Source organism: Choloepus didactylus, chromosome 2 (assembly GCF_015220235.1).
Source record: "Choloepus didactylus isolate mChoDid1 chromosome 2, mChoDid1.pri, whole genome shotgun sequence".
NCBI lineage: Eukaryota > Metazoa > Chordata > Mammalia > Pilosa > Megalonychidae > Choloepus > Choloepus didactylus.
In genome coordinates, this window is record NC_051308.1 from 108,570,597 (window position 1) to 108,597,870 (window position 27,274).

The 27,274-nt window shown below is 50.9% G+C and overlaps 2 protein-coding genes across 22 annotated transcripts in view; one reads left to right on the forward strand and one right to left on the reverse strand.

The window, feature by feature from the left end:
* Positions 1–7,673, forward strand: part of ARHGEF11 (Rho guanine nucleotide exchange factor 11) — a 134,092-nt gene extending 126,419 nt beyond the window's left edge. For 4 of the 8 annotated variants that reach the window (XM_037825657.1, XM_037825659.1, XM_037825661.1 and 1 more), the window contains 8 exons: positions 643–768; positions 1,257–1,327; positions 2,292–2,510; positions 2,831–3,193; positions 4,312–4,407; positions 5,350–5,597; positions 5,797–5,983; positions 6,592–7,673. In XM_037825657.1, coding sequence (XP_037681585.1) covers positions 643–768; positions 1,257–1,327; positions 2,292–2,510; positions 2,831–3,193; positions 4,312–4,407; positions 5,350–5,597; positions 5,797–5,983; positions 6,592–6,650 — 1,369 coding nt within the window. In that variant the 3' untranslated portion in view covers positions 6,651–7,673. Of the gene's footprint in view, positions 1–642; positions 769–1,256; positions 1,328–2,291; positions 2,511–2,604; positions 2,677–2,830; positions 3,194–4,311; positions 4,408–5,349; positions 5,598–5,796; positions 5,984–6,591 lie in introns of all 8 variants that reach the window. The other 4 variants (XM_037825655.1, XM_037825656.1, XM_037825660.1 and 1 more) reach the window with 2 other exon arrangements.
* A 346-nt stretch (positions 7,674–8,019) lies between these two features.
* Positions 8,020–26,847, reverse strand: LRRC71 (leucine rich repeat containing 71). Of its 14 annotated transcripts, none has more exons than XM_037825672.1 (16): positions 26,450–26,847; positions 20,380–20,529; positions 19,952–20,080; positions 19,760–19,835; positions 19,439–19,516; positions 17,513–17,581; positions 17,114–17,273; positions 16,944–17,027; positions 16,759–16,848; positions 15,940–16,089; positions 15,669–15,762; positions 15,190–15,278; positions 10,546–10,660; positions 9,977–10,098; positions 9,639–9,711; positions 8,853–9,029 (listed from the first exon to the last, which is right to left on the reverse strand). In XM_037825672.1, the coding sequence occupies exons 1-16, from the start codon at positions 26,607–26,609 to the stop codon at positions 8,992–8,994; spliced, it is 1,677 nt and encodes a 558-aa protein (XP_037681600.1). In that variant the 5' UTR covers positions 26,610–26,847; the 3' UTR covers positions 8,853–8,991. The 14 variants fall into 14 exon arrangements, with proteins under 14 accessions (XP_037681596.1, XP_037681592.1, XP_037681605.1 ...); XM_037825676.1 differs by having other exon boundaries at positions 8,989–9,029; positions 10,571–10,660; XM_037825668.1 differs by lacking the exon at positions 9,639–9,711 and having other exon boundaries at positions 8,020–9,029; positions 10,571–10,657.
* Between the last annotated feature and the right edge of the window lie 427 nt (positions 26,848–27,274).

Genomic DNA, 27,274 nt, shown 5'->3' on the forward strand with positions numbered 1-27,274 from the left:
GGCCAGGGCTGGGCCCCCGAGCTGTCACAAGGCAGGGAGATGGGAAGGGAAACGAGAGGTAAGACAGAGTAGAGAAGCTATCAGGGACCACCCCCGTCCCTAATCCTTTAAGGAAAATCTGAGTTCCCGGCAGTCTTCCAGCCAGTATCGCTGTTTCTTTCCTGTCTGTGTCCCCACTCCCTTCCCCTTGGGTTCTTCTTTCCCCTCACCATCAAGCGTTTTAAATCCACGCACTTCTCTCAAGTGCTTGCCTCCAGGACCTTCCTCTGTACCCTACATTCCCTAATGCAGCCAGCCAGAGGCGGAGTGGCATGGGGGAAGGAAGCAGATTGAGTTAGTTTCTCAACCTGAGGTTTTTCCATCTGTAAAATGTGGATATGCTATCACCCTGAGGGTAGAGAGAACATATATAAAATGCTTACCACAGAGTTTAGTATAGAATTGGTGCTCAGTGATTGGTAATTGAAAGTTCTATAACCTGGTCAGGGCAGATGGGAGGCGGGAACCTGCCAGGCAGAGCCTTGGGGCCAGGGCATGGAGGAGGGCTTCAAAGCTCAGGCACAGGGGGGCAAATAGGGGGAGATTGCGTGTGCCCTTGTCTTGTTCTCACCACCAGTCCTCTCTGATCCTGCCGAGCAACAGATGGATGGAGCTCTTAGAAGAGGCCGTGCGAAATGCCACCAGGCACCCCGTATCTGCCCCAGTGCCCGCCCAGCTCCCAGCCCCAGGCCCCCCGGAGCCAGCCAATGAGAGCCGCACACCCAGCAGGTGCAGTGCTCAGTCCTCCAGGCCCCTTCACCCATTCCCACTCATTTGCTTGCTTTTTTTGCCCCTCACCCCTGGAGGTGAATAACTTCAGCAGAGAAACATTAGCAGAGGGCAATGAAGGGCTCCAGGGTCCAGCAGGTGGAGGGACATCCCACCCCACACATGCATTCTCTGCCTCTTGTCCCTGTCTGTTCTGCCTCCACAGCCTCCTGCCCTGCTGTGATAGAGACTAAGCAGGGAGTGGGGTGAGGGGGGTTAGAATCGGGACCAGGAGAAGCTTGGCTAGCACCCACCCTCCTCTCCAGGTTGCCAGACAGACAGGCAGCTGAAGGAAGCTGACACCTCCCCCCTCCTCAGTCCCTACTCCTTCATTGCCCATTCTAACTTGGGTCCAGGGTGGAATTTCATACAGCTCTACTTTCTGGTTGGCCGGGCTGGATTCACTACCAGGTGATCTTCTCTCAACCTGGGTTGGTTTTTTCCCTCAGGGTAGGACTGGATGACTCAGAAGTGTTCCATAGAAGTTGTTCTGAACCAGAACCTGAGGAGCTACCTGGAGGTAAGTCCCTGATTGGTCTTGAGGGGGCAGGGGAGGGCGTGATGCATTCCTCCTTTTTGTAAGCAGAGGTAGGAAGGTGGTTAAGTGCAGATGGATTTTGGGTGTGGAGGTGATGGGAGAGATCAAAAGGGAAAAGATAGATAAGACCAGATTAGGCAGAGTTCTGCACATCAGGGCCAAAGGTATGAGGTTTTGGTAAAGAAGAACAGGAAAGAAACAGTGTTAGAGGGTAGACTAGAAGAGGAGGGGGACAGACTTCAGAGAGTATAGACCAGTTCACTTGAACAGAGATTGCAACTCTGCCTCTGTAGGTGAACAGGGCTTTAGATGTGGAGCAGGAGAGGAGAGGCGGGGTCCCTGCCTCTTTCAGCCAGGTGTCACTAATGGAGAATGAGCTGCCTTCATAATCAGGGAACAGAAAGCATTCGAGAAGGGTGGGAGCTCAAATTGTTTAAAGCACAATTTCCGGGGTGGGATTGGGAGGAAGGAGATACCCAAATGGAATTCTCATTGAGAGTTTCTATATGGGTTTAGAGGGAGAGATTGTGGACTCCCTGCGGGTCCCTGTTCTGTTTCCCTCTGCTTGGGATGCTTTTACTCCTAACTCCTACACCATCTTCAAGCCTTTGTACAAATGTCACCTGCGCAGTGATGCCTTTTCTGACCAGCCCATTTAACACTATAACCAACCCTCCTTGCTCTGTTTTTCCTTCTTTCCCATAGCACTTATCACCTTCTATCAAACTATGTACTTAATTTTTTTGTTTATTATTTCTCTTTGTTCCTCCACTAGAATTTAACCTCCACAAGGGCAGGAACCTGTTTTGTTCACTGTTCATTGCTTAGTGCCTGATACAATGTCCACCCATACTAGGTGACCCCTGGATCCAAAGCTGGGCGTGGGATCAGCCCACGTCTGCCCTCTCTCTTTTCCCATCTTACACTCTCCTCTCATCCAAAACAGGCACTGGGCCCCAGCAGAGGGTCAAAGTGAAGCACCCTGTACTGCGGGAGGACCCTGAGCAGGAGGGCAGCATGGAGGAGGAGGAGCCAGGGGCCCTGTCTTACCCATCCGCATCCCTGGATAGAGAAAACACAGGCATCAGGACGAGGAACCCCATCCACCTGCCCCTCCCGGGCCCTCTGTGCGTGGAAGGACTCGCCGATTCAGCCCTGGAAGATGGTAAGTGCCTCAAGGACCCTGACGTCTGTCTCTGGTCCCCAGTAGCACGGCCAGTGTGAACCGGCACCCATCTTCTCCTCCCTCATGCTCAAAGGCTCTGCCTGGTTGTGCTTGAGGAGAGATGGATGCAGAGAGACAAATGCCACCCCTCACACACCACCACCAGGTAGTTGGCCAGAGCCCTCCAGAACCTGAGGCAGATTCACCAGGTTTGGGGGTGGGGGTGTGGAGCAGTGATCCTCCTGCTCCCTCGGCTCTCCTGCCACAGCATAGCCTGTAGTCCTGAGCCAGGGCAGCCATCACCCTGTTTCTCTCTCCAGTGGAGAACCTGCGGCACCTGATCCTGTGGAGCCTGCTGCCAGGTCACCCTGCAGAACCACAGGCTGCTGGGGAGCCCGAGGATGACCTGACACCTACACCTTCTGTCGTCAGCATCACCTCTCACCCCTGGGACCCGGGCTCCCCAGGGCAGGCCCCCACTGGGGGTGAAGGGGACAACACCCAGCTTCCAGGGCCAGAAGGGACCCAGCCACAGCTGGAGGATGTAGCTTTCTGTTCTTTGGAACACTTGCCCCCAAGAACCAGAAATTCTGGGATCTGGGAGTCTCCTGAACTGGATAGGAATCCAGCTGAAGAGACCGCAAGCACAGAGGCAACAGGAAGTTACAAAGTTGTGAGAAAAGGTAAAACAAACTGGGGCTTCTACTGGGGAAACAAATACCCGGTTTTGCTAGGGTGGAGAAAGTCTTCCAAACAGCTACTTCCTTCCTTCCCTTTATCCTGGGTACCCTGTGTGCAGACCTGCATGGGAAAGGAGACATGTTGCTAGCATGCAAAGGCTTTGGAATTGGGCAACCAAGATTCAAAGCCCTAACTCTGCCACTTGATGTCTTTGTGACCTTGGACAAAATTCTGAGTCATCTCGGAATGATGGGGAGACTACCTACTGCCTGGCACAAATCAAATATCAGTAATAGTTTCTGTTAGTGTCCTTCCAGTCCACTGATCTTCCAATCCTAAGGAAGCAAGGTGGCTTTTCCTCAGGAGCCTCAGACTCAGAAAGGCCCAGGCTTACGGCTTCTAGCCAGTCACTCCAGATACCAGTGACGAGGGAAGAGGCAGTGTGGGGCAGTGTTGCTGGGATCTGGGAATAGAGGCGGAACAAAGAGGGGCAGGCGGGGGTTGGGGGTGGGGCGGCCTGTAGGACAAGCCCTGGAAGACAGCTGGAGAATGAGGGAGGACCCCCAGGTGGTGGAACTCTATGGCAACATCGAAACAGGGCAAGCCAAGACTAGCCAGGATGGGGCAGCGGACAGGTTTGTCTGGCTAGAGCAGTGAGCCCAGGGGAGGGAGGTCCCAGGGGCTGGGAGGAATAAGCAGAAGAGAGAAGGCTGATCTGAGGAGTGTGGCAGGGAAGATGGGACGAAGCCTTGAGTACTCAGTGAGGGGTGGGATGGGATCTGAGGGGGGTAGTTTTCTTATCCTCCCCTGGTTCTCAGCTCTGCCTCCCTTTCCAGTAGCAATTTTTGTTCCAGCTGCCCAAGGTCTGCCCTCTCTCCTGGGTTTCTGGGAACTGACCTTCTTTCTCACTCTCTTTCGGTGAATTGGAAAGTTCTTGGTAGCTCCCTGAGATGTAATGATGTATGATCTTGTGTTCACTTTGTTCTTTCCTTTTTCTTTTTTTCTCCTCCCTCCTCTATCCCACCCCCACCCCCTTCTCTCTCTAACCTGCTCTCTCCCCTTCCCTTTCCTTGTATTTTGGTCTCTCCTCTACCTGGTGGTGGTGGTGGTGTCGGTGCAGCTGAGGTGGCAGGCAGCAAGGTTGTCCCTGCACTACCAGAGAGTGGCCAGTCAGAGCCTGAGCCACCTGAAGTGGAAGGCGGAGCAAAGGCTACGGGTAATAAACTTCTTCTTGGAGCCAAAGACAGGCCAAGGCTGAAGTGTGGGACCTGTGAGGCAGAGCCAGGCTTTGGGAGTCAGACCCCGGCCTGCAGGCACGTGTGCACACATGCATACATACTCCCTCAGCTTCTGGAGTGGGTGAGAGGATGTGGGCAACCAAAAGGCAGGGGAAGACCCTGTGCCATCAAGTTTAACCTCCAGCTTTACAAAACCACTATTCAGAGCTGTGCAGACCCCTTACAGAGAAGGAGGGTTAAGCAGCCTGTGCCGTGAGATAGGGCAGGGAGAACCAGAGCCCACTGTCCTTAACCTGACATTGTAAGCAACCACTTTCCCACCCCAACCACCATTCCAGCGTCACTGTGCAGATACTGAAATGGCCCCCCAGGTTCCCCCGAGCTTTACCTATGCTTCCTGCCCTGTCAGAGATCTTCCAGGTCTTTCCTCCAGCTGTCTCTGATTCCCTCAGCCTAGGGCCAAGGTACCTCTGGAGGCTGGTGAAAGAGATGGCAGTTGGGGAGGGAGGCAGTGTTGCAGTACATCAGCAGAGCTTGAGATGGGGCAGGGTGAAAGAAGCTACTGTCTGCTCCTTCTCAAAAGGGCCTAGAACCAGCCCATCTCTTTACCCTTCCCTTCAGCCACCACCCCCATTTCCCCACATGAAATACTGTGCAACCTGCCATTTCTCCCTTACCTTCCACTGCCAAGCATCATCTCCTGGTATGTGGCCAGGCTCAGCAAAATTGCCATCTAGGAAAGCTCTCTACAGGAGAAGGGCTTTTAGGAAACTGTGGTAGGCAGGATAAGGCCAACGTGCTCTGCACTGAGAACCTACTGACCCTGTTCTGTCAGTCTGCATGGGGAACACTGAGGGAGTGGGAGAATAGATATTCTCTGAATTTGCCTCCTAATCTCTTTCTCTTGCTATGGGGGACAGGAAACTGTTTTTATGTTAGCATGCCAGCAGAATCTCTGGACTCAAGCACTGACCCTTCAGGGGTATCCACAAGCCCCTCCCAGCCTGACAGCCTCCCTGCCTGGCAGACAGAGCCTCGGCCCCAGCTGCGGGGAGGCAGTGCAGATCAAAGACGCCCCAGCCGCTCTCCCCCAAGCCTGGCCCTCAGGGACGTGGGCATGATCTTCCGTACCATCGAGCAGCTCACCCTCAAGCTCAACAGGCTCAAGGTGAGGGGAACAGGGCTTGAGTCCCTGTAGGCCTTCAGTCCCTCACCCAAAGACCAGTCCTGATGAGTAAGTGTGTGTCTCCATGGGAGCCCTAGAGACTGTGCTGCCAGGGGTCTCCTCCCTCAGATCACCCAACCACCCTCAGTCACCTGCACCCCAGGGCCCAGCACTGATAGACATTCCTCTACCACTCTCCCAGGACATGGAGCTGGCCCACAGAGAGCTGCTGATGTCCCTCAGGGGAGAGTCTGGTGGCACAACGCCTGTGGGCAGGTTCCATATGGAGGCGGCTAGATGGACAGACAGCTCCCTCACACCCCCAGCCAAGGAACCCCTGGTGTCAGACTCCAGGGACAGCCACAACCTGGGGCTCTGCTCTGAAGATGGTGAGTATAAACCCATAACCTCTTCGGATCTACCCTGGAGGAGAAGTCCACCAACTAGTAAGGAAATGTGACCAAGTGGTGTGAGGAGTGAGAAGGTGGTTCTGAAGGTCTCCTCTCTCCTGTGGGTATAACTAATTCTTTCCCTCAGCTTCAGAAAGGAGTCTGTTTAGGGAAACCCCACAGAAGTTCCCCTAAAAATGGGTAACTTAGAACTGAGCCCTCTTTCCTTGGACTGTGGAGATAACAGACCAGGGTAAACCTGGCCTCACCTCTAAGATCTGTTCTTATTAACTGGTTCAGCACCAGTTTATGTGGGCCAGGAACACAGTGATGTGCTAACGCCAGAAGACAAAGCACATATACGTACCTGGTATAGGGGCTTTTGCAGCTGACAAAGCAAAAATGGGGTTCAGTAGTAGGTAGCCCTTTTCAGGCCCCGTGAAAAACTCAAGGGTTTCTGGAGGAGGAGAGTACCTTGTCACAGATGGGTGATGCTGAAGGAGGGCCCTCAGGAGCTTCAGGACTTTCCAGGCAAAAGGATGTAAGAGGAGGTTATCAGAGAGGGCCTTGCCAGTTCCTCAGTTGTCACCCCTCCACACCCCCTGCAGGCTCTGACACCCCCCTGGAAGACGGCACAGCAGACGCAGCCACAACTCTCGCACCGTAACCATCCGAACCACCAAATCCTCTGCATCCCCAGTCCTCCTTCAGGGACTGGCCTGAGGCAGGGGCACAGGGTGGGGAGACCCCCAAACCTTCCACCATGGTATAGACAGTTGGGGAAATGGGGATCCAGCCAAGGCCTGGAGGGAGACCTGCATGTTGCTTGGTCTGCTCAGCTCGGAGTCCAGGTTCAGTGTCTCCCCCTCCTTTCACCCCACCCCTCCACACCTCTCTCCCAAGCATGCCGGCTGCATCTGAAAGGCCCCCCACTCACAAGTCTGCCCCTTCCCCACCCATACATGTGTGGGTGCCCTCAGACATTCAAGCAAAAGGAGGCGTCTTCTGTGTCAATGCACTTTCTTCATTTCCGCGGGCCCCCAAGGCTGAGGTGAGGTGCCTCGACCTCTCCTCTTTGTCACTTTGGTTTCCTATAAATATGTATGTATTGTATGTGCATCTTTGCTATTGTAAATAACCTTAATCTTTTTTGTTTCTGTTCCTGGGGTGCTGGAGGCAGTTCCAGAAGGGACTGCTAAGGGAAGAGGGAGTTCACGTGAATCGCCTAGTTAATGGCCCATTCCCCAACCCCAGCCCACCTCCAGGATCTGAAGGTGGAGCCAGACCTGAGTGCCCCTGCCCCCTGGTGGGTGGGGACAGTTGATAATGCTCAGCTTCTGGCCCCACGGAGCCCCAGAGCCCAGCCTCTGCTTGGTGCTGAGGACATTCGGGGAATGTCTTATCCTGTGTCCACCCCTCCCCACCCTATCCCTAAAGAAAACCCACATGTCAGGTACGGAGCTGAAAATTGGGCCCCAGGAGGTGGGGCAGGGGGTGTGAATGCTGTAGACCCTGTATTGACCCCAGACCATCCCCAGAGCCACCGCAGCATCAGCCCCTAGCACCAGGTCCGCACTCCGCTCCCCACTGATGAACAGAACATACACACTGTGCTGGGTGTATATATACATGCATATATATATATATATATATAAATATATATAATATATATAAAATATAGATACGGAAATGACTGTTTTGCTGTTAAGATAATGTATACTCTTATTTTCTTCCTTTCCATGGTTAAGTTTTTTTTTTGTTTTTTTTTTTTTTTTTAAGAAAAGTTAAATATTCTTCAACTGTGGTGGTGTGTGTGTGATTCTTGGAATCATGCGATAGGACATACTGTGGTTATTCCCACTGAGAGAGGTTAGACTTGGATGGAGGAAACAAAAGGAAGCCCTCCCACTCCCCTATTCAAACCTCTGGTCTCACCATATTCTCTTCCAGAGCTTCAGGCATGTGTTCTGTGAACTGGGGACTGGGAGAACCAAATTATACAGCCTCCACAGACAAAACACAAGACAGAGAACTCGTTTAAACACACACATGTATGTATGTATGACTTTATACATACAGAATCAAGAGACCTCCTGAGCAGCCCTCGTGAGTGTCAGGACTCGCCAGGCAGAACACGGGGTGGGGGGGGTCATCTCTGAAGGCCTCGCCAGTTCCTCAGTCGTCACCCTCCACGTCCTCTTACGGGCTCTGACACCTCCCAGAAGACAGCACAGCAGATGAAGCCACATCACCAGGACCATAACCATCCTCTCTCACTGCCTTCATTGTTGGATTAAGTGACAGGTTCCCTTCCAGCCCTAAATATCTAATTTTTCAACTCCTAAGCTTAGTATAATACTAGGTTCTGGCCCTTGTGAGCTTACTGCAGTCTGTTTGGAAGTAACATGAGTCATTAGTGATAGATTGTTGGAAGAAGGCAAAGGGCTGTAAGAGTTCATTGGCCCTTTAGAAGGATTGGAAAGGATACCTGGAGAAGGTGGGACTGACTGATCACCACTGAGCACCTATAATATGCTCAGTGTTGGGAATTGAGAGAGATCATAGGCTTTCCCTGGAGACGCTCATGTCAGGCAGGCAGGCCTTGAGCACTGCAGGCGTTTCAGAGGCCAGAAGGCCCGTGGGAGCAAATGAGCCTCAGAAGACAGGCAGGCACAAGGGAGTTCTGGGTAGGGACCGAAAGTAGGTCTGATCAAGGCTATAGAATGAGGGAATGTGGAACACGTTAAATCCGCCCAAAAGTGAAGGGAGACACAGCACCTGTTTTATCTCCATCTTCCTTGGAAGCAACCTGTGGCTTCCCCAGGAGGCAGGCCTTTGTTCTCTGGGCTCTGTCAGTAGGTCATCTCAGTGGAGGGTAAAGATACAGGACACCTCCAACTCTCCTGATGGCTGGCCCCCAAACAATCGGCTGGCACACCAATTTTCAGACTGCTGATGTCTACAGGCATTGTCAGTAGAGTTCGTGTTTAGTGCTTGGGCTTTGCTTCTTAGATGTTGAGAGACTTGGCAACCTTTCCAAAGTAACCTGCCAAATTTTTGTACAATTTTCTTAAGGTGAGCCCTCACTTCTCTTCCAAACCAGAACTGGAGACCTGAAGAGAGCTGGGGAAAATGTGGAGCCTGTGCTCGATCCCTCTACCCTGCTCACCTCCACTCTGTCTCCTACTCAGGTTGTATGTGTCAACTACTAATCCAAAGTCTGCCCCCTCTGCCTGCCTCTGAGAGCGGAGTCCAAATCCAAACCCTGGCATAGAACACATCCTCTGGGGAACCTGGCTTCTAGCAAGATCCAGGCCCTCTGGGGGCAGAAGAGTATTGCCCCTTGGCTGGCTAATGCCAGAGTGACTGAGACCATCCCCAGTAGAACCTTGAAGCAATTCAGACCATTTTTCTGCCCTTTTCTGGCTATGTGACATGAACAGACTCAGAGTCCAAACATTTCAAGTAGTTATGGAACAGAGTTTAGATAACTCAAGGAAGCATACAGCAATGGTCTTTGTTACTGGTCTGAGATCTCCCCAGGGAGGTCAGCCCACACATGTGGACAGGATGTGGCCCTGAATCTCAGGGAGGAAGCTGGGAGGGGGCTAGGTGGGAAAAGCCAGAGCCTCTTCTTCCCTGGGTTTGGCCTTACTGATGGGGTCCCTTGGCAGCATCAGTTCCTGGATTAGGGTGTATGCAGGACATTGTGGAGGGAAGCAGTTTTTCTGAAAGAGGAAAAGGAAGGCTGATGGCTGACAAGAGGGATGAACATGAGTTTTCCAGGAGAAAAAAAAATTTCTGGGGCAGCTGCATTAGGGGCAGGGGAACGAGGAGAAAAGGCAGAATGATGTAAACTGCTGACCATGCAGCAAGAAAGATGGAACTTATGTCGTGATCAAAAAGAATTAGGGGAACTACAGACCTTCGTTGGACATGCAGAGACACAGACGCTGCCTGCACCAGCAGCGGGAGAGGGTGATGTGGACTTACCGCCAGGGACAGCCATACCAGCCCCACTGGGCCCTTGGTTGCGCTCTTGGGCTTGTAGAAATGCACCTGGTACTGCACTGCGGCAAGGAAAGCCTCCAGCCCCACCTCTGTGATGCGGTTCCCTGTGGAAGGATGCAGACCAGATGGGCCTCACTGGACACTCTCACTCCACTGTAATTAACCCTCTTGCTCCTCCAGCCCCCTTCCCCAACCTGCTGACTCACTAGCCCAGGACTGGACTCCCTGATCTGATCCTTCACCTAACTCTTAACTCCTCCCTCATCTGATATCCCCTCATGCGTTTTAACCCTCCCACTTCTACCTACCTATCTCTACCTCCCATCATTAACTAACACTCCTTCTCTAACTGCCTGTCCTCAGCCTCCTGACCCAAGCTCCTCCCCTCCCCGAACATTTCAGACAAGAGGGGCTCTGGTAACATGATGCCCAAGCATGGGAGGAGCAGGTTGTACTCCAGGGAGGGGGGAGGAGAGGGGAGTCACACTCATGGCAGGATGGGGCCCACGCAGCTTTTGGGGGTGTGGAGAGGGAGTGGTGGGCAAACATACGGAGGAGGTTGAGGTGCAAAAGGACCTTGTTCCCAGGCATGAAAACTTTCCCATCTCGGTGCTCCACAGGCTCCAGGAGAGGGTTGATCATCTCAGTAGTGTTGGCAACAAACTGCTAAGAAAGAATACTAATTACAGTAGAGAAAAGGGGAGCTGGGCGACAGCCATACATTCATTCATTCATGTTTTGAGGGCTGTCTATAGTCCAGGCTTTGTCCTAGGTGCTGGGGATACAAAGATAAATAAGCACATACCCTCAAGAAGCTCCTTCGAGTGGGTTAGCCATGAAAGTGAAATAGTAATGTGGTACATACCAGTGGAACAACCGATAGAGGTGAGCCCAGAGTACTGTGGGAGTACGGGAGGGATGTCTAGCCCAGTCTGAGAACCAGGAGCGGTCCCCTGGAAGAAGTGGCCTTGAGCTGGTATTTGAGTGGTAATGGGATGCTATCAGATTAAGATGAGGGGGAAAGTTTTCCAGGCAAAGGAAACAGACTGACCAACTAGCTTAAGACTTGACTCCCTGATCAGGCTTTGGAGGCATGAAACAATATGTTGCGTTCAGGTTTTACTAATTATTTCCTAACATCTAGAGTGAATGAAAAGAATGGATTGGAAGGAGGTGACACTGAAGGCAGGAGGAGACGGTACTGCAGGGGTCCTAATGAGAAATAGCAGACTGACCAAGACGGACAGGGCAGAGTAAAATGGGAATTGAAAGGTAACCCTCACCCCCTGTCTCCACCTGGACTACTTCTTCTGTAAGATCTTGTCCTGGCTGCCAGAGAAGACTCCTAAAAGGGGAGGGGGCCCACTCCCTGCCTGGGGTGAGGAGTGTGTCACCTTTTGATGGAGGAGACAGAATATAAGGACAGAGACAGACCCTCAGGCAGCTGATGCCACCAACAGAACTGGACAGCTGGAGAAGGGTTGGGTGCTGAGGAGTCTGCAGTCCAGAAAGGTTTCCAAGGCAAGGAGCAAGTTGGTCCAAGTTGAGAGGGAAAAGGGAGAATCCAGGGGCAAAGGAAAAAAGGTCTCACAAAGGAGCCATGGGGTGGGGCTGGGGCTACACCATGACTATAAAAATGCCCTGCCTTCCTCAGGTAGCTGCTGAGAGGGGCAGAAGAAATGTTTGGCCCTCTGGGAAGCAGAATGAGTTGAGAAAGTGAATCAAAAGTGTGAGCTATTAAGTAATGTCATCAATATGGTGACATAAGACATCCCCTGGAAAAGTCTCCCCACAGAATCAACTAATAAAAGGACAAATCCCACCTGCTTAGAACTCTGGAGGATGATGGAGACTGGAAAAGGACTCCACAAACACTGAATTGAAGAAAAAGTAAAAGAATCAGGTAGGAGATTTCCCTCCCAGATCTGCCAGTCCGGACCCCTCCCCCTCACTAGGTTGCACAGAGGCAGCACAGCCCAGGTCTCCTGCCCTGGATGCAGGCCACAGAGCCACACACAACAGCAAGTTAGAACTCCACGAACATCCAGGCAGAGGAACCCAGGCAGAGACCCAGGGTGGAACACAAGCCACTGAGGAGTACCACGGGCCTCCAGGGAAGGAAAAAGAAGAGAGACCAGCAGAAATGTTGGCAAGAGGTGCGCACATTCAATCCAGTCTGCTGGCCTACCTAACCACAAAACAGACCTTTCTGGATTGACCCACTCTATGGATTGACCCCATCTGGGTCCCTAGGGTGGGGTACCCTAATGGGGAAGAAGCTAGAAGCAGAAAAACCTCACAGAAAAAAAAAAGGGGGGGGCAGATACTAGCTCCTGTAAGACACGATGGGTCCCAGAACTGAGAATTGTAAGGAAAAGGAGGCACAGAGTGAGGTAGAGAATTTAAACAAATTATAGGAGCTGGGGAGAAAATTCTGCACAAAGACAAACAGAACAGAGCAAGATTTCCAGAGGAAGGAACAAAGGAAAGGAAGCTTTCTCCTGGAGGTGAAACAATTGCACAAAAAGTACAGTCTTAACACTTGTACTGCATATCCAGGGCAAGAAACAGATGAAGAAGAGCTGAGAGAATCTGAACAGTTAAACATGGACTACTATAAAGGTCCAGAATAAGTTGGACCAAGCAATAAGAGCCTTAACTCAAAACCCAACAACAATAAAACCCTAGACAAGAAGGAGAAACTGATCTTCAACAATAACACAACAAAATAATAAGATGCCCAGACATCAGCAAAAAATTACAAGCCAAACTAAGAAACAGGAAGATACGGCTCGGTCAAGGGAACAAATTAAAATTTCAGAGACAGAATTTAGAACAACTAATCAAAGAAGTTCAAACAAATCTCCTAAATCAATTCAAGGAGATGAAGGAAAATACGGACATAGAACTAAAGGATATTGATGTATGAGCATAAAGAAAAATTTGAAAGTTTAAAAAGAAATATTACAGAAATTATAGGATGAAACACAAAATAATGGAGATTAACAATACACTACAAGCATACAACTGCAGATGTGGACAAAAGAAAGAATCAGTGAACTAGAAGACAGGATAATTGAAATCATATAATCAGATAGAGAAAAGAATAGAAAAAATTGAGCAGTGTTTCAGGGATTTGAGTGACAGCATGAAGCATACAAACATACACATCATGGGTGTCCCAGAAGGATAACAAAAGGGAAAAGAGGCAGAAAGAATATTTTAGGAAACAATGCATGAAAATTTCCCAACTCTTATGAAAGACATAGACAGTCATGTCCAAGAAATGCAACATACCTCAAACAGAATAAACCCTAATAGACTTATCTGAGACACATACTCATCAGAATGCCATATGCAAAAAAGGAGAGAATTCTGAAAGCAGCAAGAGAAAAGTGATTCATCACATACAAGGGATCCTCAGTAAGACTAAGTGCCAAATACTCTTCAGAAACCATAGAGCAAGAAGGCAGTGGTATGATATAAGGTATGGAAAGAGAAAAACTGCCAGCCAAAAATTCTTTCTCTGGCAAAACTGTCCTTCAAAAATGAGGGAGAGTTTAAAATATTCACAAACAGAAACTGAGAGAGTTGTTAACAAAATTTCCTAACTCTTATGAAAGACATAGTCATGTCCAAGAAATGCAACATACCTCAAACAGAATAAACCCTAATAGACTAACTCTGCACTGAATTATATATGTGAATGTGGTCAAAAGGGGGAAATTTTAGGTCATATGTATGTTACCAGAATAAAATTAAATGGGTTTAAATTAAATGTTAAATGGGTAAAAAGCACATGAAAAGATGCTCAACATCATTAGCTATTAGGGAAATGCAGATCAAAACCACAATGAGATACCACCTCACACCCACTAGAATGGCTATTTAAAATAAAATAAAATAAAATAAACAGAAAATTACAAGTATTGGAGAGGATGTGGTGAAATAGGAACACTCATTCATTGCTGGTGGGAATGTAAAATGGTGCAGCTGCCGTGGAAGACAGTTTGGCAGTTCCTCGGAAAGCTAAGTATAGAACTATATGACCCAGCAACCCCTCTACTAGGTATATACCCAAAAGAATTGAAAGCAGGGACTTGCACAGATATTTGCACACCAATGTTCACAGTGGCATTATTCACAATTGCTAAAATATGGAAGCAACCCAAGTGTCCATCAACCAATAAGTGGATAAACAAAATATGGTATACACATACAATGGAATATTATTCAGCATTAAAAAGGAACGAAGTTCTGAAACATGCCACAACATGGATGAAGCTTTGAGGACATTTTGTTGAGCAAAATAAGCCAGACACAAAAGGACAGATATTATATGATCTCACTGATATGAAATAATTAGAAGAAAACTCATAAAGTTAAAATCTAGAATAAAGGTCCCAGGGGGCTTGTTTAGGGGTGGGAATGGGGAGTTAATGCTTAATCTATAGAGAATTTCTATTAGGGTTGACTGTCAAATTTTGGAAATGGATGGTGGTGATGGTAGTACAACATTGTGAGTATAATTAACAGCACTGAATTATATATGTGAATGTGGTTAAAAGGGGGAAATTTTAGGTCATATATATGTTACCAGAATAAAATTAAAAGATAAAATATAGGACTGTATAACACAGTGAACACTATTATAAACGATTGGCCACAGTTAAAAGTACAACTATAAGTATGTTCTTTCATGAATTATAACAAATATACCCTACTAATGTAAGGTGTTAATAATAGTGGTATATTGGGAAAAAGTCCACCCTAATGTAAACTCTAGACTATAGTTAACACTACAATTATATTCTTTCACCAATTATAACATGTACCAAACTAATGCAAAGTATTAATAATGGGGGTGAGTATATGGGAATGCTATATTTTTTACATGATTTGTCTGTAAACCTACAACTTCTCTATTTAAAAAAAAAAAAAGTTTAAGTATGGGCTACTAATAGACAAGGAAAGGGAGGGGGGGAGCACTGAGCTCCATTATTCCCCCAGCAAGCTGAGATTGGGATAGGAGAGGGTTTCAGGTGTGGTTGGGACAGAAGTGAAAGAGGAAATGTGAATGTAAATGGCTGCAAAGCTGGAGCGAAAATTCCAGGAGGGTCTGGGGATGAGAGTTCCTGGGCAAGCCTGGCGTCCCAGGGATATACTCCCCTGCCCAGCTTCTTCTGGTAGCTTACCTCTGAATCCGGGAGGGTGCTCCGCTTCTCTTTGCTCCCACTCTTGGTCCCTTTCCCCTTGCTTGGCTTCTGCTCAGGGATGTTCGCCTCTGGAGCGGGAAGAGGAGCCAGAGGGCACAGGGCAGGCCTCTGATCCCACCCAGACTCCCAGAGAGAATGGAGAAGGGGAAGACAAAGAGACTTCCCACACTCGGAAAGCTCTGGATTTGGGTGCAATAGAAACAGCTGGAGGGGACCCCCCACTGAGCCAGCAGGGCCTCAGGGTGTGGAGAAGGGTGAGTCAGGATGTCTGGGCCTGCAGGGGCTTTCCCCATCATCTCACTGGCAAGAAGGAAATAAGGCCCAGAGAGCAATGGGACAAGACTAGCTCACGTCATGTAAGTCAGAGGCAACCCAGGCCTAGAACAGCCTCCCGTGCGGTGCCGGGTGCTCTTCCCACCACAGCAGGAAGATGGCGCCAGAGGGACACTAGTACTTACTACCCTTGCCTGCCTTCAAGGCATCTTCTTTCTTAGGGATTCCTTGTGTGGGGGACTGCCCGGACCCTGTCTTTTCCTCCTTCTTGACCACTTCCTGTGGAAGATGTTAGGAGACAGATAAAAGTCTTCCCTTCCCAGGGAATGGGGAGCATGTGTGGAAATGGGCTAGGGTTAGGACCCTTCACAGCCTTCCCTCCACCCCCACCAGCATGCCATGGAAGCTTCCTTCCCATTCCTCCAACACCCAAGGCTCTTCTTACAACACACCTACCCCTGACTTCTCCTTTTTCTTGCCCAGGCCCTTGGGGGTTTTCATTGCCAGCATTTTGTCTGCCTTGTCCACCAGTGCAACACTGCTGACCCCCATCAGCTGATTCTTCTCCCGGTCAGTTTTGTAGTCCCCATATCGAGAAGAGCCAGGCTGCATTCACAAATGGGAGGGGATGAAGGAAAGGCCAGGACCCTTTCCCCGCTGGGAGTAAGGAAAAGCCTCACACCTGGGCACCACGTGACCACCACCACCCACCTGCCTAAATGCTAAAATAATTTGAGACTCCTCTGGAGTGAGGAGGTTCTAGGAAGAAATAGCAGAGGGACCTGGGGATGGAGTGGGGGGTGGGGTGGGGTGGGGGAGATGCTCAGAATCTATTTGGGGGTGGGGGGGTTGTAGCTTTTATTGAGCTAAGTGCCAAGTACATTACATGAATTAACCCGTTTAATCCTGTCAACAATCCTATGAGAGAGGGACAATCATCCCCATTTTACAGATGAGGCAACTGAGGCTGGAGAGGTTAAGTAAGACACCCAAGGTCACAAGCTGACCCGTGGTTAAGCCTGATTTGAAATCCAGATGGTCTCAACATCAATTCCTTTCTCTTAACCCAAACACTCTACTGCCCGTGGGATGGTTCAGGAGTGAGAGCCCATCAAGTAGGGACATGAAAACGTTTGTTAGATCTGTGCAAAACTAGGAGAGAAAGACAGAGGGAGGAGATCGGGCACTGGACGGCATGGACAGCTTGCTGAAAGGCGGCCGACCTGGGAAGCGGGCCGAGGGGCTCTCGCGTCCTCAGTCCTGGCGGCTCCTTACCGATCGCATTCGCTCCTGCGTCCCTTTCTCCAGCAGGAGGCGCCGGCGCTCCACCACCTCGGTGTGCGTCAGCTCGAAGGGGCGCAGGACCTGGAGCGAGGTAGGCACCTCGCGATCAGACGCCCCTGGGAATCGGAGTCAGCTCACCCGCCCGCCATGTCCCTGGCCCCAGTTGGCACTCCCACCTCAGCCAGCTTCAGGGCGCCCTTGTCCTGGATGCGGTTGTGCGCCAGAGACAGCCAGAGCAGGGAACGATTCAGCCTAAGGCCCTGAGGAGGCGCGGAGGGGGCGCGTGAGCGGGCCCCACCGAGCCGTCCCTGCCCCGCCGCGGGTGCCTCCCCCGTCGCGCACGCACATCTGCAATGTAGCCCGCGCCCTCGTCCCCGATGTGGTTGAAGCCCAGGTTGAGCGATACAAGGGTCCGGTTGCTGCTGTACAGCGTGGACAGAGCTTGGCCCAGGAGCTGCGCCCCGTGGTCATCGATGTTGTTGTTCCTCAGAGACAAGTGCATAATCCTGGGGCAGCGAGAGGGAGAACGACGGCCGCTGGAAACCCGGGATCCTGGGTGTTCCCGGGAATCTCGGAGAATGGGGTGGGGGGCATGAGGAGGGGATGAGGAGGGCCATCTGGCCTGAGGGTGAAAGGGGAAGGAATTAAAGACGATGGAGGGGCAAAGTCAGGGTGGTTACCATCGATAACTTTGGATGGGGGTAGGGAGTGGCTCAGAGCAAGGGGGGAGGGAAAGTTGTCTCACGGGCTGTCCAACGCCATGAGCTTGTGATATGACTGCTCCGGCAACGGGTTCCCCTCCAGAGACACCTTCCTGTGGGTGGAGGAGATGTGAGAACCAGAGGCACCCCTGAGGCCAGGTGAGGAGGGGAACAGAGAGGAAATGTGGGTCTCTGGGGAGTGGCTTGGAAACAGAAAAGCATGGAGTCAAGAGATGGCTCTCCAGTATAGGAAATTATATGTGACAATTACCCAAACCTAAAATCCAGAAGTGTGGCCAGATGAAGGGGCCACTCCCCAGAGTTGGGAATACCCATGGGCAGGTAGGTATGCCTTTGTGTAATCCCCTCTCCTTGAGTGTGAGCCAAACTTAATGACTCACTTCTAATGAACAGAATATGGCAAAAGTGATGGGACGTCATTTCCAAGTTTAGGTTACAAAAAGATGGTGGCTTTCATCTTGGGTGCTCTCTGGCATGCTCTCGTAACACCAGCTGCCACATTGGTAGGACACTCAGACAGCCTGTGCAGAGGCCCATGTGGTAAAGAACTGAGACCTGCCAACAGCCTCAACATAAATGAGAGTGGAGCAGAGTCTCTGGCCCCAGACGGGCCCTGACATAACTGCAACCCAGAAGCTTACTGCAACCTCACGAAAGACCCTGAACCAGAGGCTCCCAGCTAAGCTCTACCAGATTAGCTCCCAGTTTCTGTAAGATAATAAATGTTTTTTGTTTTAAACCACTAGGTTTTAGGGTAATTTGTTACACAGCATTAATAACTAAAACATGAGACGTCCCCAAGGCAGTGGCTTCTCCAACAAGAGGAATGGAGGTCTTTCTCCAAGTCACAAGAAAAATTGAATCCTTGGCTAGAAATTTCTCTATTTAAAATTTTTCTCCCATGATTTATTATTTCAGATTAGCTCATCTTTCACATAAACTTGGTTACATTCATTTTAAATTAATTTAAGTAATAAACTTTAAGTTGTTATGATTTATTTTATATATATTATTTTTAAGATGAATTCATACAGTTATTTTCTGCTAGCTAAATTCTTTCTAATTCCCATGACATGAATTAGAAAGAATTCCCATGAATGAAATATGTTTCATGATATTCTATACAAGAGTCTGGGGACTTCCAGCTGAAGAAGACACAGTCCTGGCCCTCAGGGAGCATCCACTCCAATCAAAGGAGGAAGACACACACACCCCAGTGTGTGTAGCCCCAAGGGGTGTGTTCTGTGAAGTGGAAAAGTCAAGGGTGCTATGGGAGCCTCGGAAGGGGCAGCCAAATCAGCTCTGCCCTTTACACACCAAACCACCCCTATAGTTGCGCTACTTCACACCTTGCTCCTGCTCCCTCTTGTAGAAGAAAGCCCTTTCCTAATTCCCTGCCTGTCCTGCTCCTATTCCCCTCTCAAGGCTCTGCTTAGCACCACCTCCTCCAGAAAGCTTTCCCTATCTCCTCACCCCACACCCCAGAGGTTGAATGGCTCTCCTCTATGACTCCATTCCCTCCTCCACTGGGCCATTTTTCCACCACCATGGGCCCCACACTGCCAGGCAGTTTCTATTCCTAATCCTCCCTCCCTCACTGGACTGTGAGTTCCTGGAGGATAAGTACTGTCTTACCAGCCCCTGATACACACAGTGCCAGAGCCCTACGAAGAGAGGATCAGGAGAGACAATCTCCAGAGAGAAGATGGGAATGGGACTGATGAAGAGGAGGGGCACTGAGACCCAAAGGGTCCCCACTTCTTGCTAGATGGGAGTCTCATGACCCAACAGACACAGGCTCCATTCTGTTTCCATAGGATGCCAGTCCAGGCCCACAGGAGCAAGGTCTTGCCATGCCCACCCCCAAACCACTCCCCTGTGACTGCCCACCCAGTCAGGCTGCCCAAGCACTAGGGCTCTCCCCCCCTTGCACAGACCCCTCTGCTGACCTGAGCGTGGATGAGCAGAGAGGCAGGAGGGCGATGAAGGTGGTCAGGGTCTTATCAGTCAGCCCCACCTTCCACAAGCTGGAGTTGGTGGGAAATAGAGAAACACAGAGCTGGAGCCTCACTTTCCAGCTGGAACCCCCTTCCCACAGGGTCCTCCCCAGCCACCCTGAGGACAGAATTATCCTCAGGTACTTCCTCACCCCCCCACCCCCATCTCCCCAAAGTCCCTAAGATCTTCAGTGCCCCCTCTGTTCTCTCTTCCAAGATCCCCATCCTCCATCATGGCCTTCCACTCCCCCCACCCCACCAGTGCCCCCTCACTTAATGGCCTGCAGCTGACTGAGGGGAGGCAAACATTTAGAGAAGATGCCCAGAATCCGATCCTCAACCTTCCAACCTGCGGAAGGGAGAGAAGGAAGGCGTCTCAGACCTGGGGCGGAAGCGGTGAGGGGAGTGGAAATGGGGCTGTGGGGGGCCATAGAGCGAGGGGGCGGGTAGAGGGAACAGCCTCACCGCGGATGTAAATTTCCTTCACTGACTTGGGGTCCTCCTGCTCCATCTCCACCTGGATGGTGGGCCGGAAGAACACGTATTTGCTCTCTAGGCTGCTGAGGCTGCAGGACGCAGACAGCCGCTGCTCGTCTAGAAGGCAGGGGTGCGAGGAGAGGGACTGCAGAGGGAGGGGACGGAGCCGCCGCTCCGGGCCCCGGGTGTTGGAGAGGCCGGGCAGCGCCCACAGAGGGTACACAGCAAGGGTGGGAGGCGCTAGCCCGGGGGGCGGTGCTTCTCGCGCGAGGTCCTCCTCTGCTTGAGTTTGGAAAGGAGGAGGGGCGCCTCCCCCACCTCCCCGTCCGCCCTCTTGAGTGCATCGCCATTCGGCCCACCCACCGGTGAGATGGGAGGCTAGGGATGAGAGACGTGGCCCTGGCACTGTCACTCACCTAGAGTGGGCTTTTCCGACATAGAGGCAGAGGGGACGAAGGTCGGGTTGGGGCGGGGCCGGGTAACAACTTTGGGGAAGTCGGTGTAGCCGGAGCGCGTGCAGAGCTCGGCGAAGTCGGTCTCCAGGACCCCGGAGCACTGGTACTCCTCTGCGGGGGACGGGAAGGACGGTCAGCCCCAGGCGGCCGCCAGAGGGCGGCAGAGTCCGGAGGCGGCGCGGCGGCGGCCGTCTTCACAGCCACGGAAAAAGTGTGAGAGGAGGCTTCAAGGCCGACGCGGGAAACGCTTGAGAGGAAACAGTGGGGAAAGCAAGACCTCTCGGAGAAAGAAGACTAAGGGGCGTGGAATGTATTCAACGCGGACTCCTCTGTCACATGCTGCGCCTCCCCCCCCCCACCTCTCGCCGTGGGGTCAAGGCCGCTCCCTCCGCCAGCGCGGGTTCCCCGTCCCCAGGGCAGAACATCGCGGGGCCTCGGCCTCCCCTAGGGTGCCCCAGCCAGCCTCCTCTCGTGTCCCCCTTCCCTGCTGGGACTGCCCAGGGTCTCTTGGAGAAGGAAACCCAGGCCTGATGTCAGCAAAGAACCCAGAAGTGCCTCAGCATCCCCCTCTACCCCCCAACACAGGCACACCAAGAGGTCTAGCTGAGCAGCAGGCTTTTATTTATTTAACAAACACTTGTATAGCACTTACTCCTGCCTGACACTGTTCTAAAAGTTTCTGAAATATAAATCATCCAAGAGTTACATTAATTCAGACAGATGTCCCCCTGAGAGCTATGCAAACCGGAGGTGTGTGAGGGTCCTCAGAGACCCCTGCCGCCTCCTGTTTCCTCAATGGGCATCCCAGGAAGAAGTGGTTCCTGGAGATGAGAGGGGTGAATGGAACAACCTGGAGGCAGATGGGCAGGTTCAGTGCCAGCCTGCCCAGCTGACTGTCCAGGCAGCCTGGAGCTCCCACAGCATCCTTTCCAGGCCACAGGCAGCGGGGGCTGCAGGAGTGTGGGCTGGGAGGGGAGTCCTAGGCCAAGCAGCAGGGAGCTTGCCCAGAGCATTTGGAGGACAGGAAAGGCATGTGGTTGACATGTGTGGGGGCAGAACACAGAGGGTATCTGAAGGTTCCAGCAGAAAAGGGGTGAGAGCCACCTTCCTCACGTGTCCAGCCATGAGTGCTAACACAAGAAACCTTTACCGGATGGATGGAGCAGATGGCGGCAGAGGGAGGCTGTAGTAACCCCCTTGTACAGCTGACTCCAGCACACCTCCCTGCCTTCCAGGGCTGTTCTTTCTGCTGGGAGAGTCCCTCACCCCTTCCTTGCTTCACTCACACCACCTTTCTCTTAGAAAAGAGATTCTCAAACTTTAATTGCCCTGAAAATCACCTGGAGAGGCTGTTAAAAAGCACCTTCTTGGGCTCCATCCCCAGAGATTCTGATTCAATAGGTAGGGTGAGACAATCAAGCTCACAGATGATGCCAAAGCTGCTGGGCCAAGGGCAGCACTTTGAGAACCACTGCCTAGAACAACACTATCCAATAGAACTTTCTGCAACATCTGTACTGTAGCTAGTAGCTACCCTACTGGACAGTGCAGCTCTAGAAGGAACCTGCAACTGCCTCCTCCCATCCCACACTCCTTCCTCTATCTCACTAATGGCTTTGCCTCAAATTTCACTGAGAAACAGAAGCCATCAGATGGAATTTCCTCTAAATCTATAAACCTTCCTACATCTGCCGCCACTCTTTACTCCATTTGTGCCCCACACCTGCCCCTGCCACCACACAGGGCACCTGCCAAAACTACCGTGACCTCTGTGTTGCTCCATCCAGGGTCCTTGTGCAGTCCTCACTCCCACTCCGTCTTACCCCTCCGCCTGAGGTTGCTCAAGCTCCCTGGCCAGCTCCTCTTCCTCTCCAGACCTTTCCTCATTTCTAGTTATACTCTCATCCTCCCTAGAAGACCTCTTTCATCCCCAGGGTTTTAAATACACCCAAACATCAGCAGCTCCCAAAGTCACATCTCCAGGCCTGACTTTCTTTGGTGCTCCAGACCTGTGCATCAAGCCACCCAGCTGACATTGCCCCTTGGAGGCCCCCCTTTACCTGCTTCTCCTTTGGGCTTTCCCATCTCCTTGAATGGCACCTCCAGCCACCCAGGGCCCAATTCAGAAACCTGGGAATTATTCCTGCTATGTCCCTCACTCCCCGCCCCCAATCCTTCACCAACTCTCACTTAACTTCCAAAGAATTTCTCTAAGGAGCCTAACCCATCTGTTACTCTCCACCCTCACTGCCCTATCTCAACTACTGCTGCCCCTCCACCGGACTATACAAATAGTCTCATAACTCATCTCCCCGTCTCCATTCTCTCTCTCTCCCACTCCATTTTCCATACAGCATCCAGTGTTGTGTGTGTGCATTTTTTTGTTTGTTTTTAATGCAATTTTATTGAGATAAATTCACATAACATACAATCCTCCAAAGTGTACAATCATTTGTTCATAGTAACATCATTTAGTTGTGCATTCATCACCACAATTTTTGAACATTTTCATTACTCCAAAAAATAAAGTAAAAATTAAAATAGAAAAGAACATCCAAAACATTCCATTCCCCTCCTCCCCCCATTGTTCATTTACTTATTTACTTTTGTTAACACTCATTGTTTTTTTAACTGTATCAAAAAATTAACAAACAATAAAAAACATTTCAAACAAAACCAAAACAAAGGAATAAGAAAAAAATAACCTAAACTAACTATATTGCTTCCAACATGTTCCTACCCTACCCCAAGAAAATAAACTATAACCAAACAAAGGAATAAGAAAAAAACCTAAAATAACTACATTGCTGCCCACTTGTTCCTACCATACCCCCCAAAAATTAACAAACCATAGTCGTTCCTGAGCATTCCCATAACATTAAGTTTACCCTCCATAACTTATCTGTTCCTATCAGATTATCATTCCCCCTTCACTATTTGCTGTCTATCGCTAGGTCCCCTACATTCTACAATATAAGCCATTTATTTTACATTTTTCACAGAGTTCACATTAGTGGTAACGGGCAATGTCTCTCTTTTTGTGCCTGGCTTATTTCACTCAGCATTATGTCTTCAAGGTTCATCCTTGTTGTCATATGTTTCACAACCTTGTTCCTGTGTGTGTGAGTTTAACATAAGTAGGTCCATACATGTAGGGAAAGACTGTCTTGTCTCCCCTCTGGAAAGTGTTCTTTCTCTGGCTCTCACAGTTCCCTCCCCAGCCACCAGCAATCACCTGCAGATGGCACCGGTCAGCCAGTCAGAGCCTCTCCCCATGTTTTCTGTTTTTTCAATTGAGGTAAAATTCACATAACATAAAATTCCCCGTTTTAATCATTTTAAAGTGTACAAGTCAATGGCTTCCAGCACATTTGTAATGTTGTACAACCATCACCCCTATTGAATTCCAGATCCCCAAGTTATTTCACCATATGTCCAGGGTTCCTGGCCCTCTCTAATGGCAAAGCCAGCAGATTAAGAAGCTTTCCAATAAATTCTTTTGTGACTAATTAGGATGTGCTGCATTTCTATGACTTGCAACAAAAAGACATGCACCACAGCTTATACCCTTCTAACAGTTTTTTTTTCCTAAGACTGTAAGTTCTGTAAAAGCAGGACTGTGTCCATCTTGTCAGCCTCTGTTTCCCTAGTGCCTGGCTCAGAGCAGGCATTCGAAAAGTAATTGTTGAATAAATGAATGATTATCTATAAAACTCCCTCCTCCTCATAGCCTCCCTCTGTGTTCCCATCACTCCCTGGGCCTTCCTCTCTTAGAAATCATCTAACATTTTATTTTATTTGTCAGCCTCCCAAACCAGAGTGCGTGTTCCTTGAGATCAAGTTCAATTCAAACATCTATCACGCTGAGATCCAGGAAGCATGCTCAGTGCTGGGAATAAAACTATGATTCATCTTCCAAGAATGGGCAGGGAGCTTGGCACACAGTGGGTGCACAGTGGATGTTTGTTGAATGAACAAATGAATCTGCAGTTTATAAAATACTTTCTCACCATCAACTCAGTTGTTCCTCACCCCAACAGGCAGGGTGAAGAAGAAACGGGCTATAAGAAGGTAAGTGGTTTGCCCAAGGCCACACACCTAATAATGGTTAACGCTTACAACACTCTTATTATGTGCCAGGGACTAGTTACATTCACTAACTCCTGTGATCCTCACAAGAGCCATAGGAGGGGAGTGCTGCACATTATCCCTATTTTGTAGATAAGGAAACTGAGACACTGACTATAAGATCTCGCCAAGGGCACACAGCCAGCCAAGGGGCAGAGCCTCGCACTGTGCCCCTAACCATGATGTGACACTGCATCTTACTAGGAGAGAAAGGGAGAAATTCAGGTCACCACCCTCTTCCCAGGGCCCTTTCCATACTTCCATGGGATTCGGTCATTCAATCTTTCAACGAATCTTTCTTCTAGGTACAAAAGGTCCAGTGGCGAACAAGACCAAGTCCCTGCTCTCAAGATGCTGACTTTCTCCTGGGAAATACAAACCAGCAAATCATAGACAGGTGATTTCCTATGGAGCTAGGTACTATGAAGAGAATAATACAGACTAACTGGGGGGGATGGGAGGGGGAAGTACCCAGGGAGGTGACATCTGAGCTGAGATGTGAATGACAAGGAGCAGCCACATAAAGATTTTAACGAAGAGCATATCAGGCAGAGAAAAGCAGATGAGCTAGAAACAAACTTGGCCCATTTAGGGGCAAAATGGAGGCCAGTATGGCAGAGCGTGGAGAGTCAGGAAAATTGTGGTAGGAGATGCGGTCAGACGGGCAGGAGGGGCCCATGGCGGGGCCTCTGGATTTGATTCTAATTGCTGAAGAAAGAGGGCTTTAAAGAACAGATTTGAATGATCTGACTTGCATTTTTAAGCGTCCCTCTGGCTGCTGTGGGTCATCTGTGTGTGCAGGCCCTGGGAAAGGGCAGGTGGAAACTCCTTGGCTTAGTTTTGCAGGACTGCCATAACACAGTATAACAAACTGGCTGGCTTAGAACAACAGAAGTCCAAGATCAAGGTGTCAGCCGGGCCATGCTCCTTCTGAAACCTGTAGGGGAGAATCCTTCCTTGCCTCTCCCTAGCTTCTGGTGGTCTAACTGCTCTCTTTGGCATTCCTTGCCTTGCAGCTACAGCACTTCGGTCTCTGCCTCAGCCATCGTTCTCCTCTCTGCATTTGTCTGTCTCTTCTCCTCTTTTTATAAAGATTGGGACTGGATTAAAGGCCCACCCTACTTATGACCTCATCTTAGTTAATCACATCTGCAAAGACCCTATTTTCAAATAAGGTCACATTCTGAGGTTCTGGAGATTAGAACTTCAACATACTACCTTTTGGGGGAACACAGTTCAACATATAATATACCTGTGCATACATTTCTTCCCCAGACACCCCCAAAGCAGTTAGTGTGTCCAGGCCCTATGCTGACACTGGGAACACCTCTAGAGAGAAACAGAGTTGCTCCCTGCACTGGCACAGTCCATTAGGGGTGGGGTGGGGGTAGGGTGGGGTGTCAGATGAGAAGACAGATGGTTACAGCCTACAGTGGGTTCTTTAGGAGCTTAAATGGAGGGGGTAAGGCAGGAAGGCTTCCTGGAAGAGGTGACACTTGAGATGTCCACAAAGAGAAGTGGGAGTTAGAAGAGGGGGTAGAAAGAGTTCTAGGCCCAGGGAACAACATGGGCTAGGGAAGAGGGGCAAACTGGAAAAACTTAAGAGGAGACATGAGCGAAGGGTGGGACTGTGGGGACAGCCAGCCAGGCTGAGTAGCAGCTGTGATGCGATGGCTGAACTTAAGCTGCGGTGCCCTTTTCTTACAGCACTCCTTACCACCAGAAATTCTACTAGTTATTTCCTGGCTACCCCAACAGAGCGTCCTTCTGCACGTCCAGCACCGTGCCTGGCACAACGATGACACCCTATCCAGGAACCTGGCTCACCTAAGCAATGGGTGGCGGGTGGGAGCGCGCGGAGCCGCAGCTTCCAGACCGATCCCCAACCCCGCCGCCAGCGTACCAGGGTTTTTGGGCTCCTCTTCGCCCACCGGCGGCAGGGCAGTCGCCGGCTTCTCCTTGGCCCCGCGCTCCCCTTTCTTGGTCACCGCACCGGACGACTTCTGGGTCCCAGGACGCGGGGCCCTGGGCGAAGACCCCGGGGCGCTTGCCTCGCTGGACATGCTGGGCGCACCGACTCCAGGCACCCTCGCGGGGACGGGGAAGTAGGACAAGACTTTGCAGGGCTAGCCCTGGGGGTGGCTAGTTCAGGGGTCTCGGTTCCGCGACCAGCAACCCGGACCAGTCAGCGGCGACGTCGCCTACGCGTCCCTCCCCACGGCAACCGCTCGGGGTGGGCGGGCCCGGCGGGAAACGGGCAACTGCAGAGCGCACGCGCAGCCCACAAGGGCGCCACCGGGTCAGAGCCTGGGCTGAGGAGAGCCCTGCTTAGGAGGCAGCCTCCCTGGACAGCGGGGCGGAGCTAGAAAAGACCCAGGAACTGGGCGGGGCTGTGGCAGGAGGGAAGGGCGGGGCCGGGGCAGAGGGAGCAGGACCAGAGCGGTCCGAAGTCACAGGCAGAGTGCCAGGGAGAGGAGAAATGAGAGGAGGAGTAAGGAGCTAGGGCGACTCTGGACCTAGGTGAGGCCATATGGCGGAGGCAGACGAGTATATCTCGTAGGGCGGGGCTGGAGCCGCGGGGCTGGAGCGGGAGTACCGCATCTGGGCGGGGCTGTGTTTGGGGAACGTGCGGGGGGCGGGGCTGGGGCGGGTACCCGGCAGAGGGGGCGGGCCCGGGACATCCGGGCGCAGCAATCACCCCGGGAAATGAACCCGAGAGGGCGGGGAC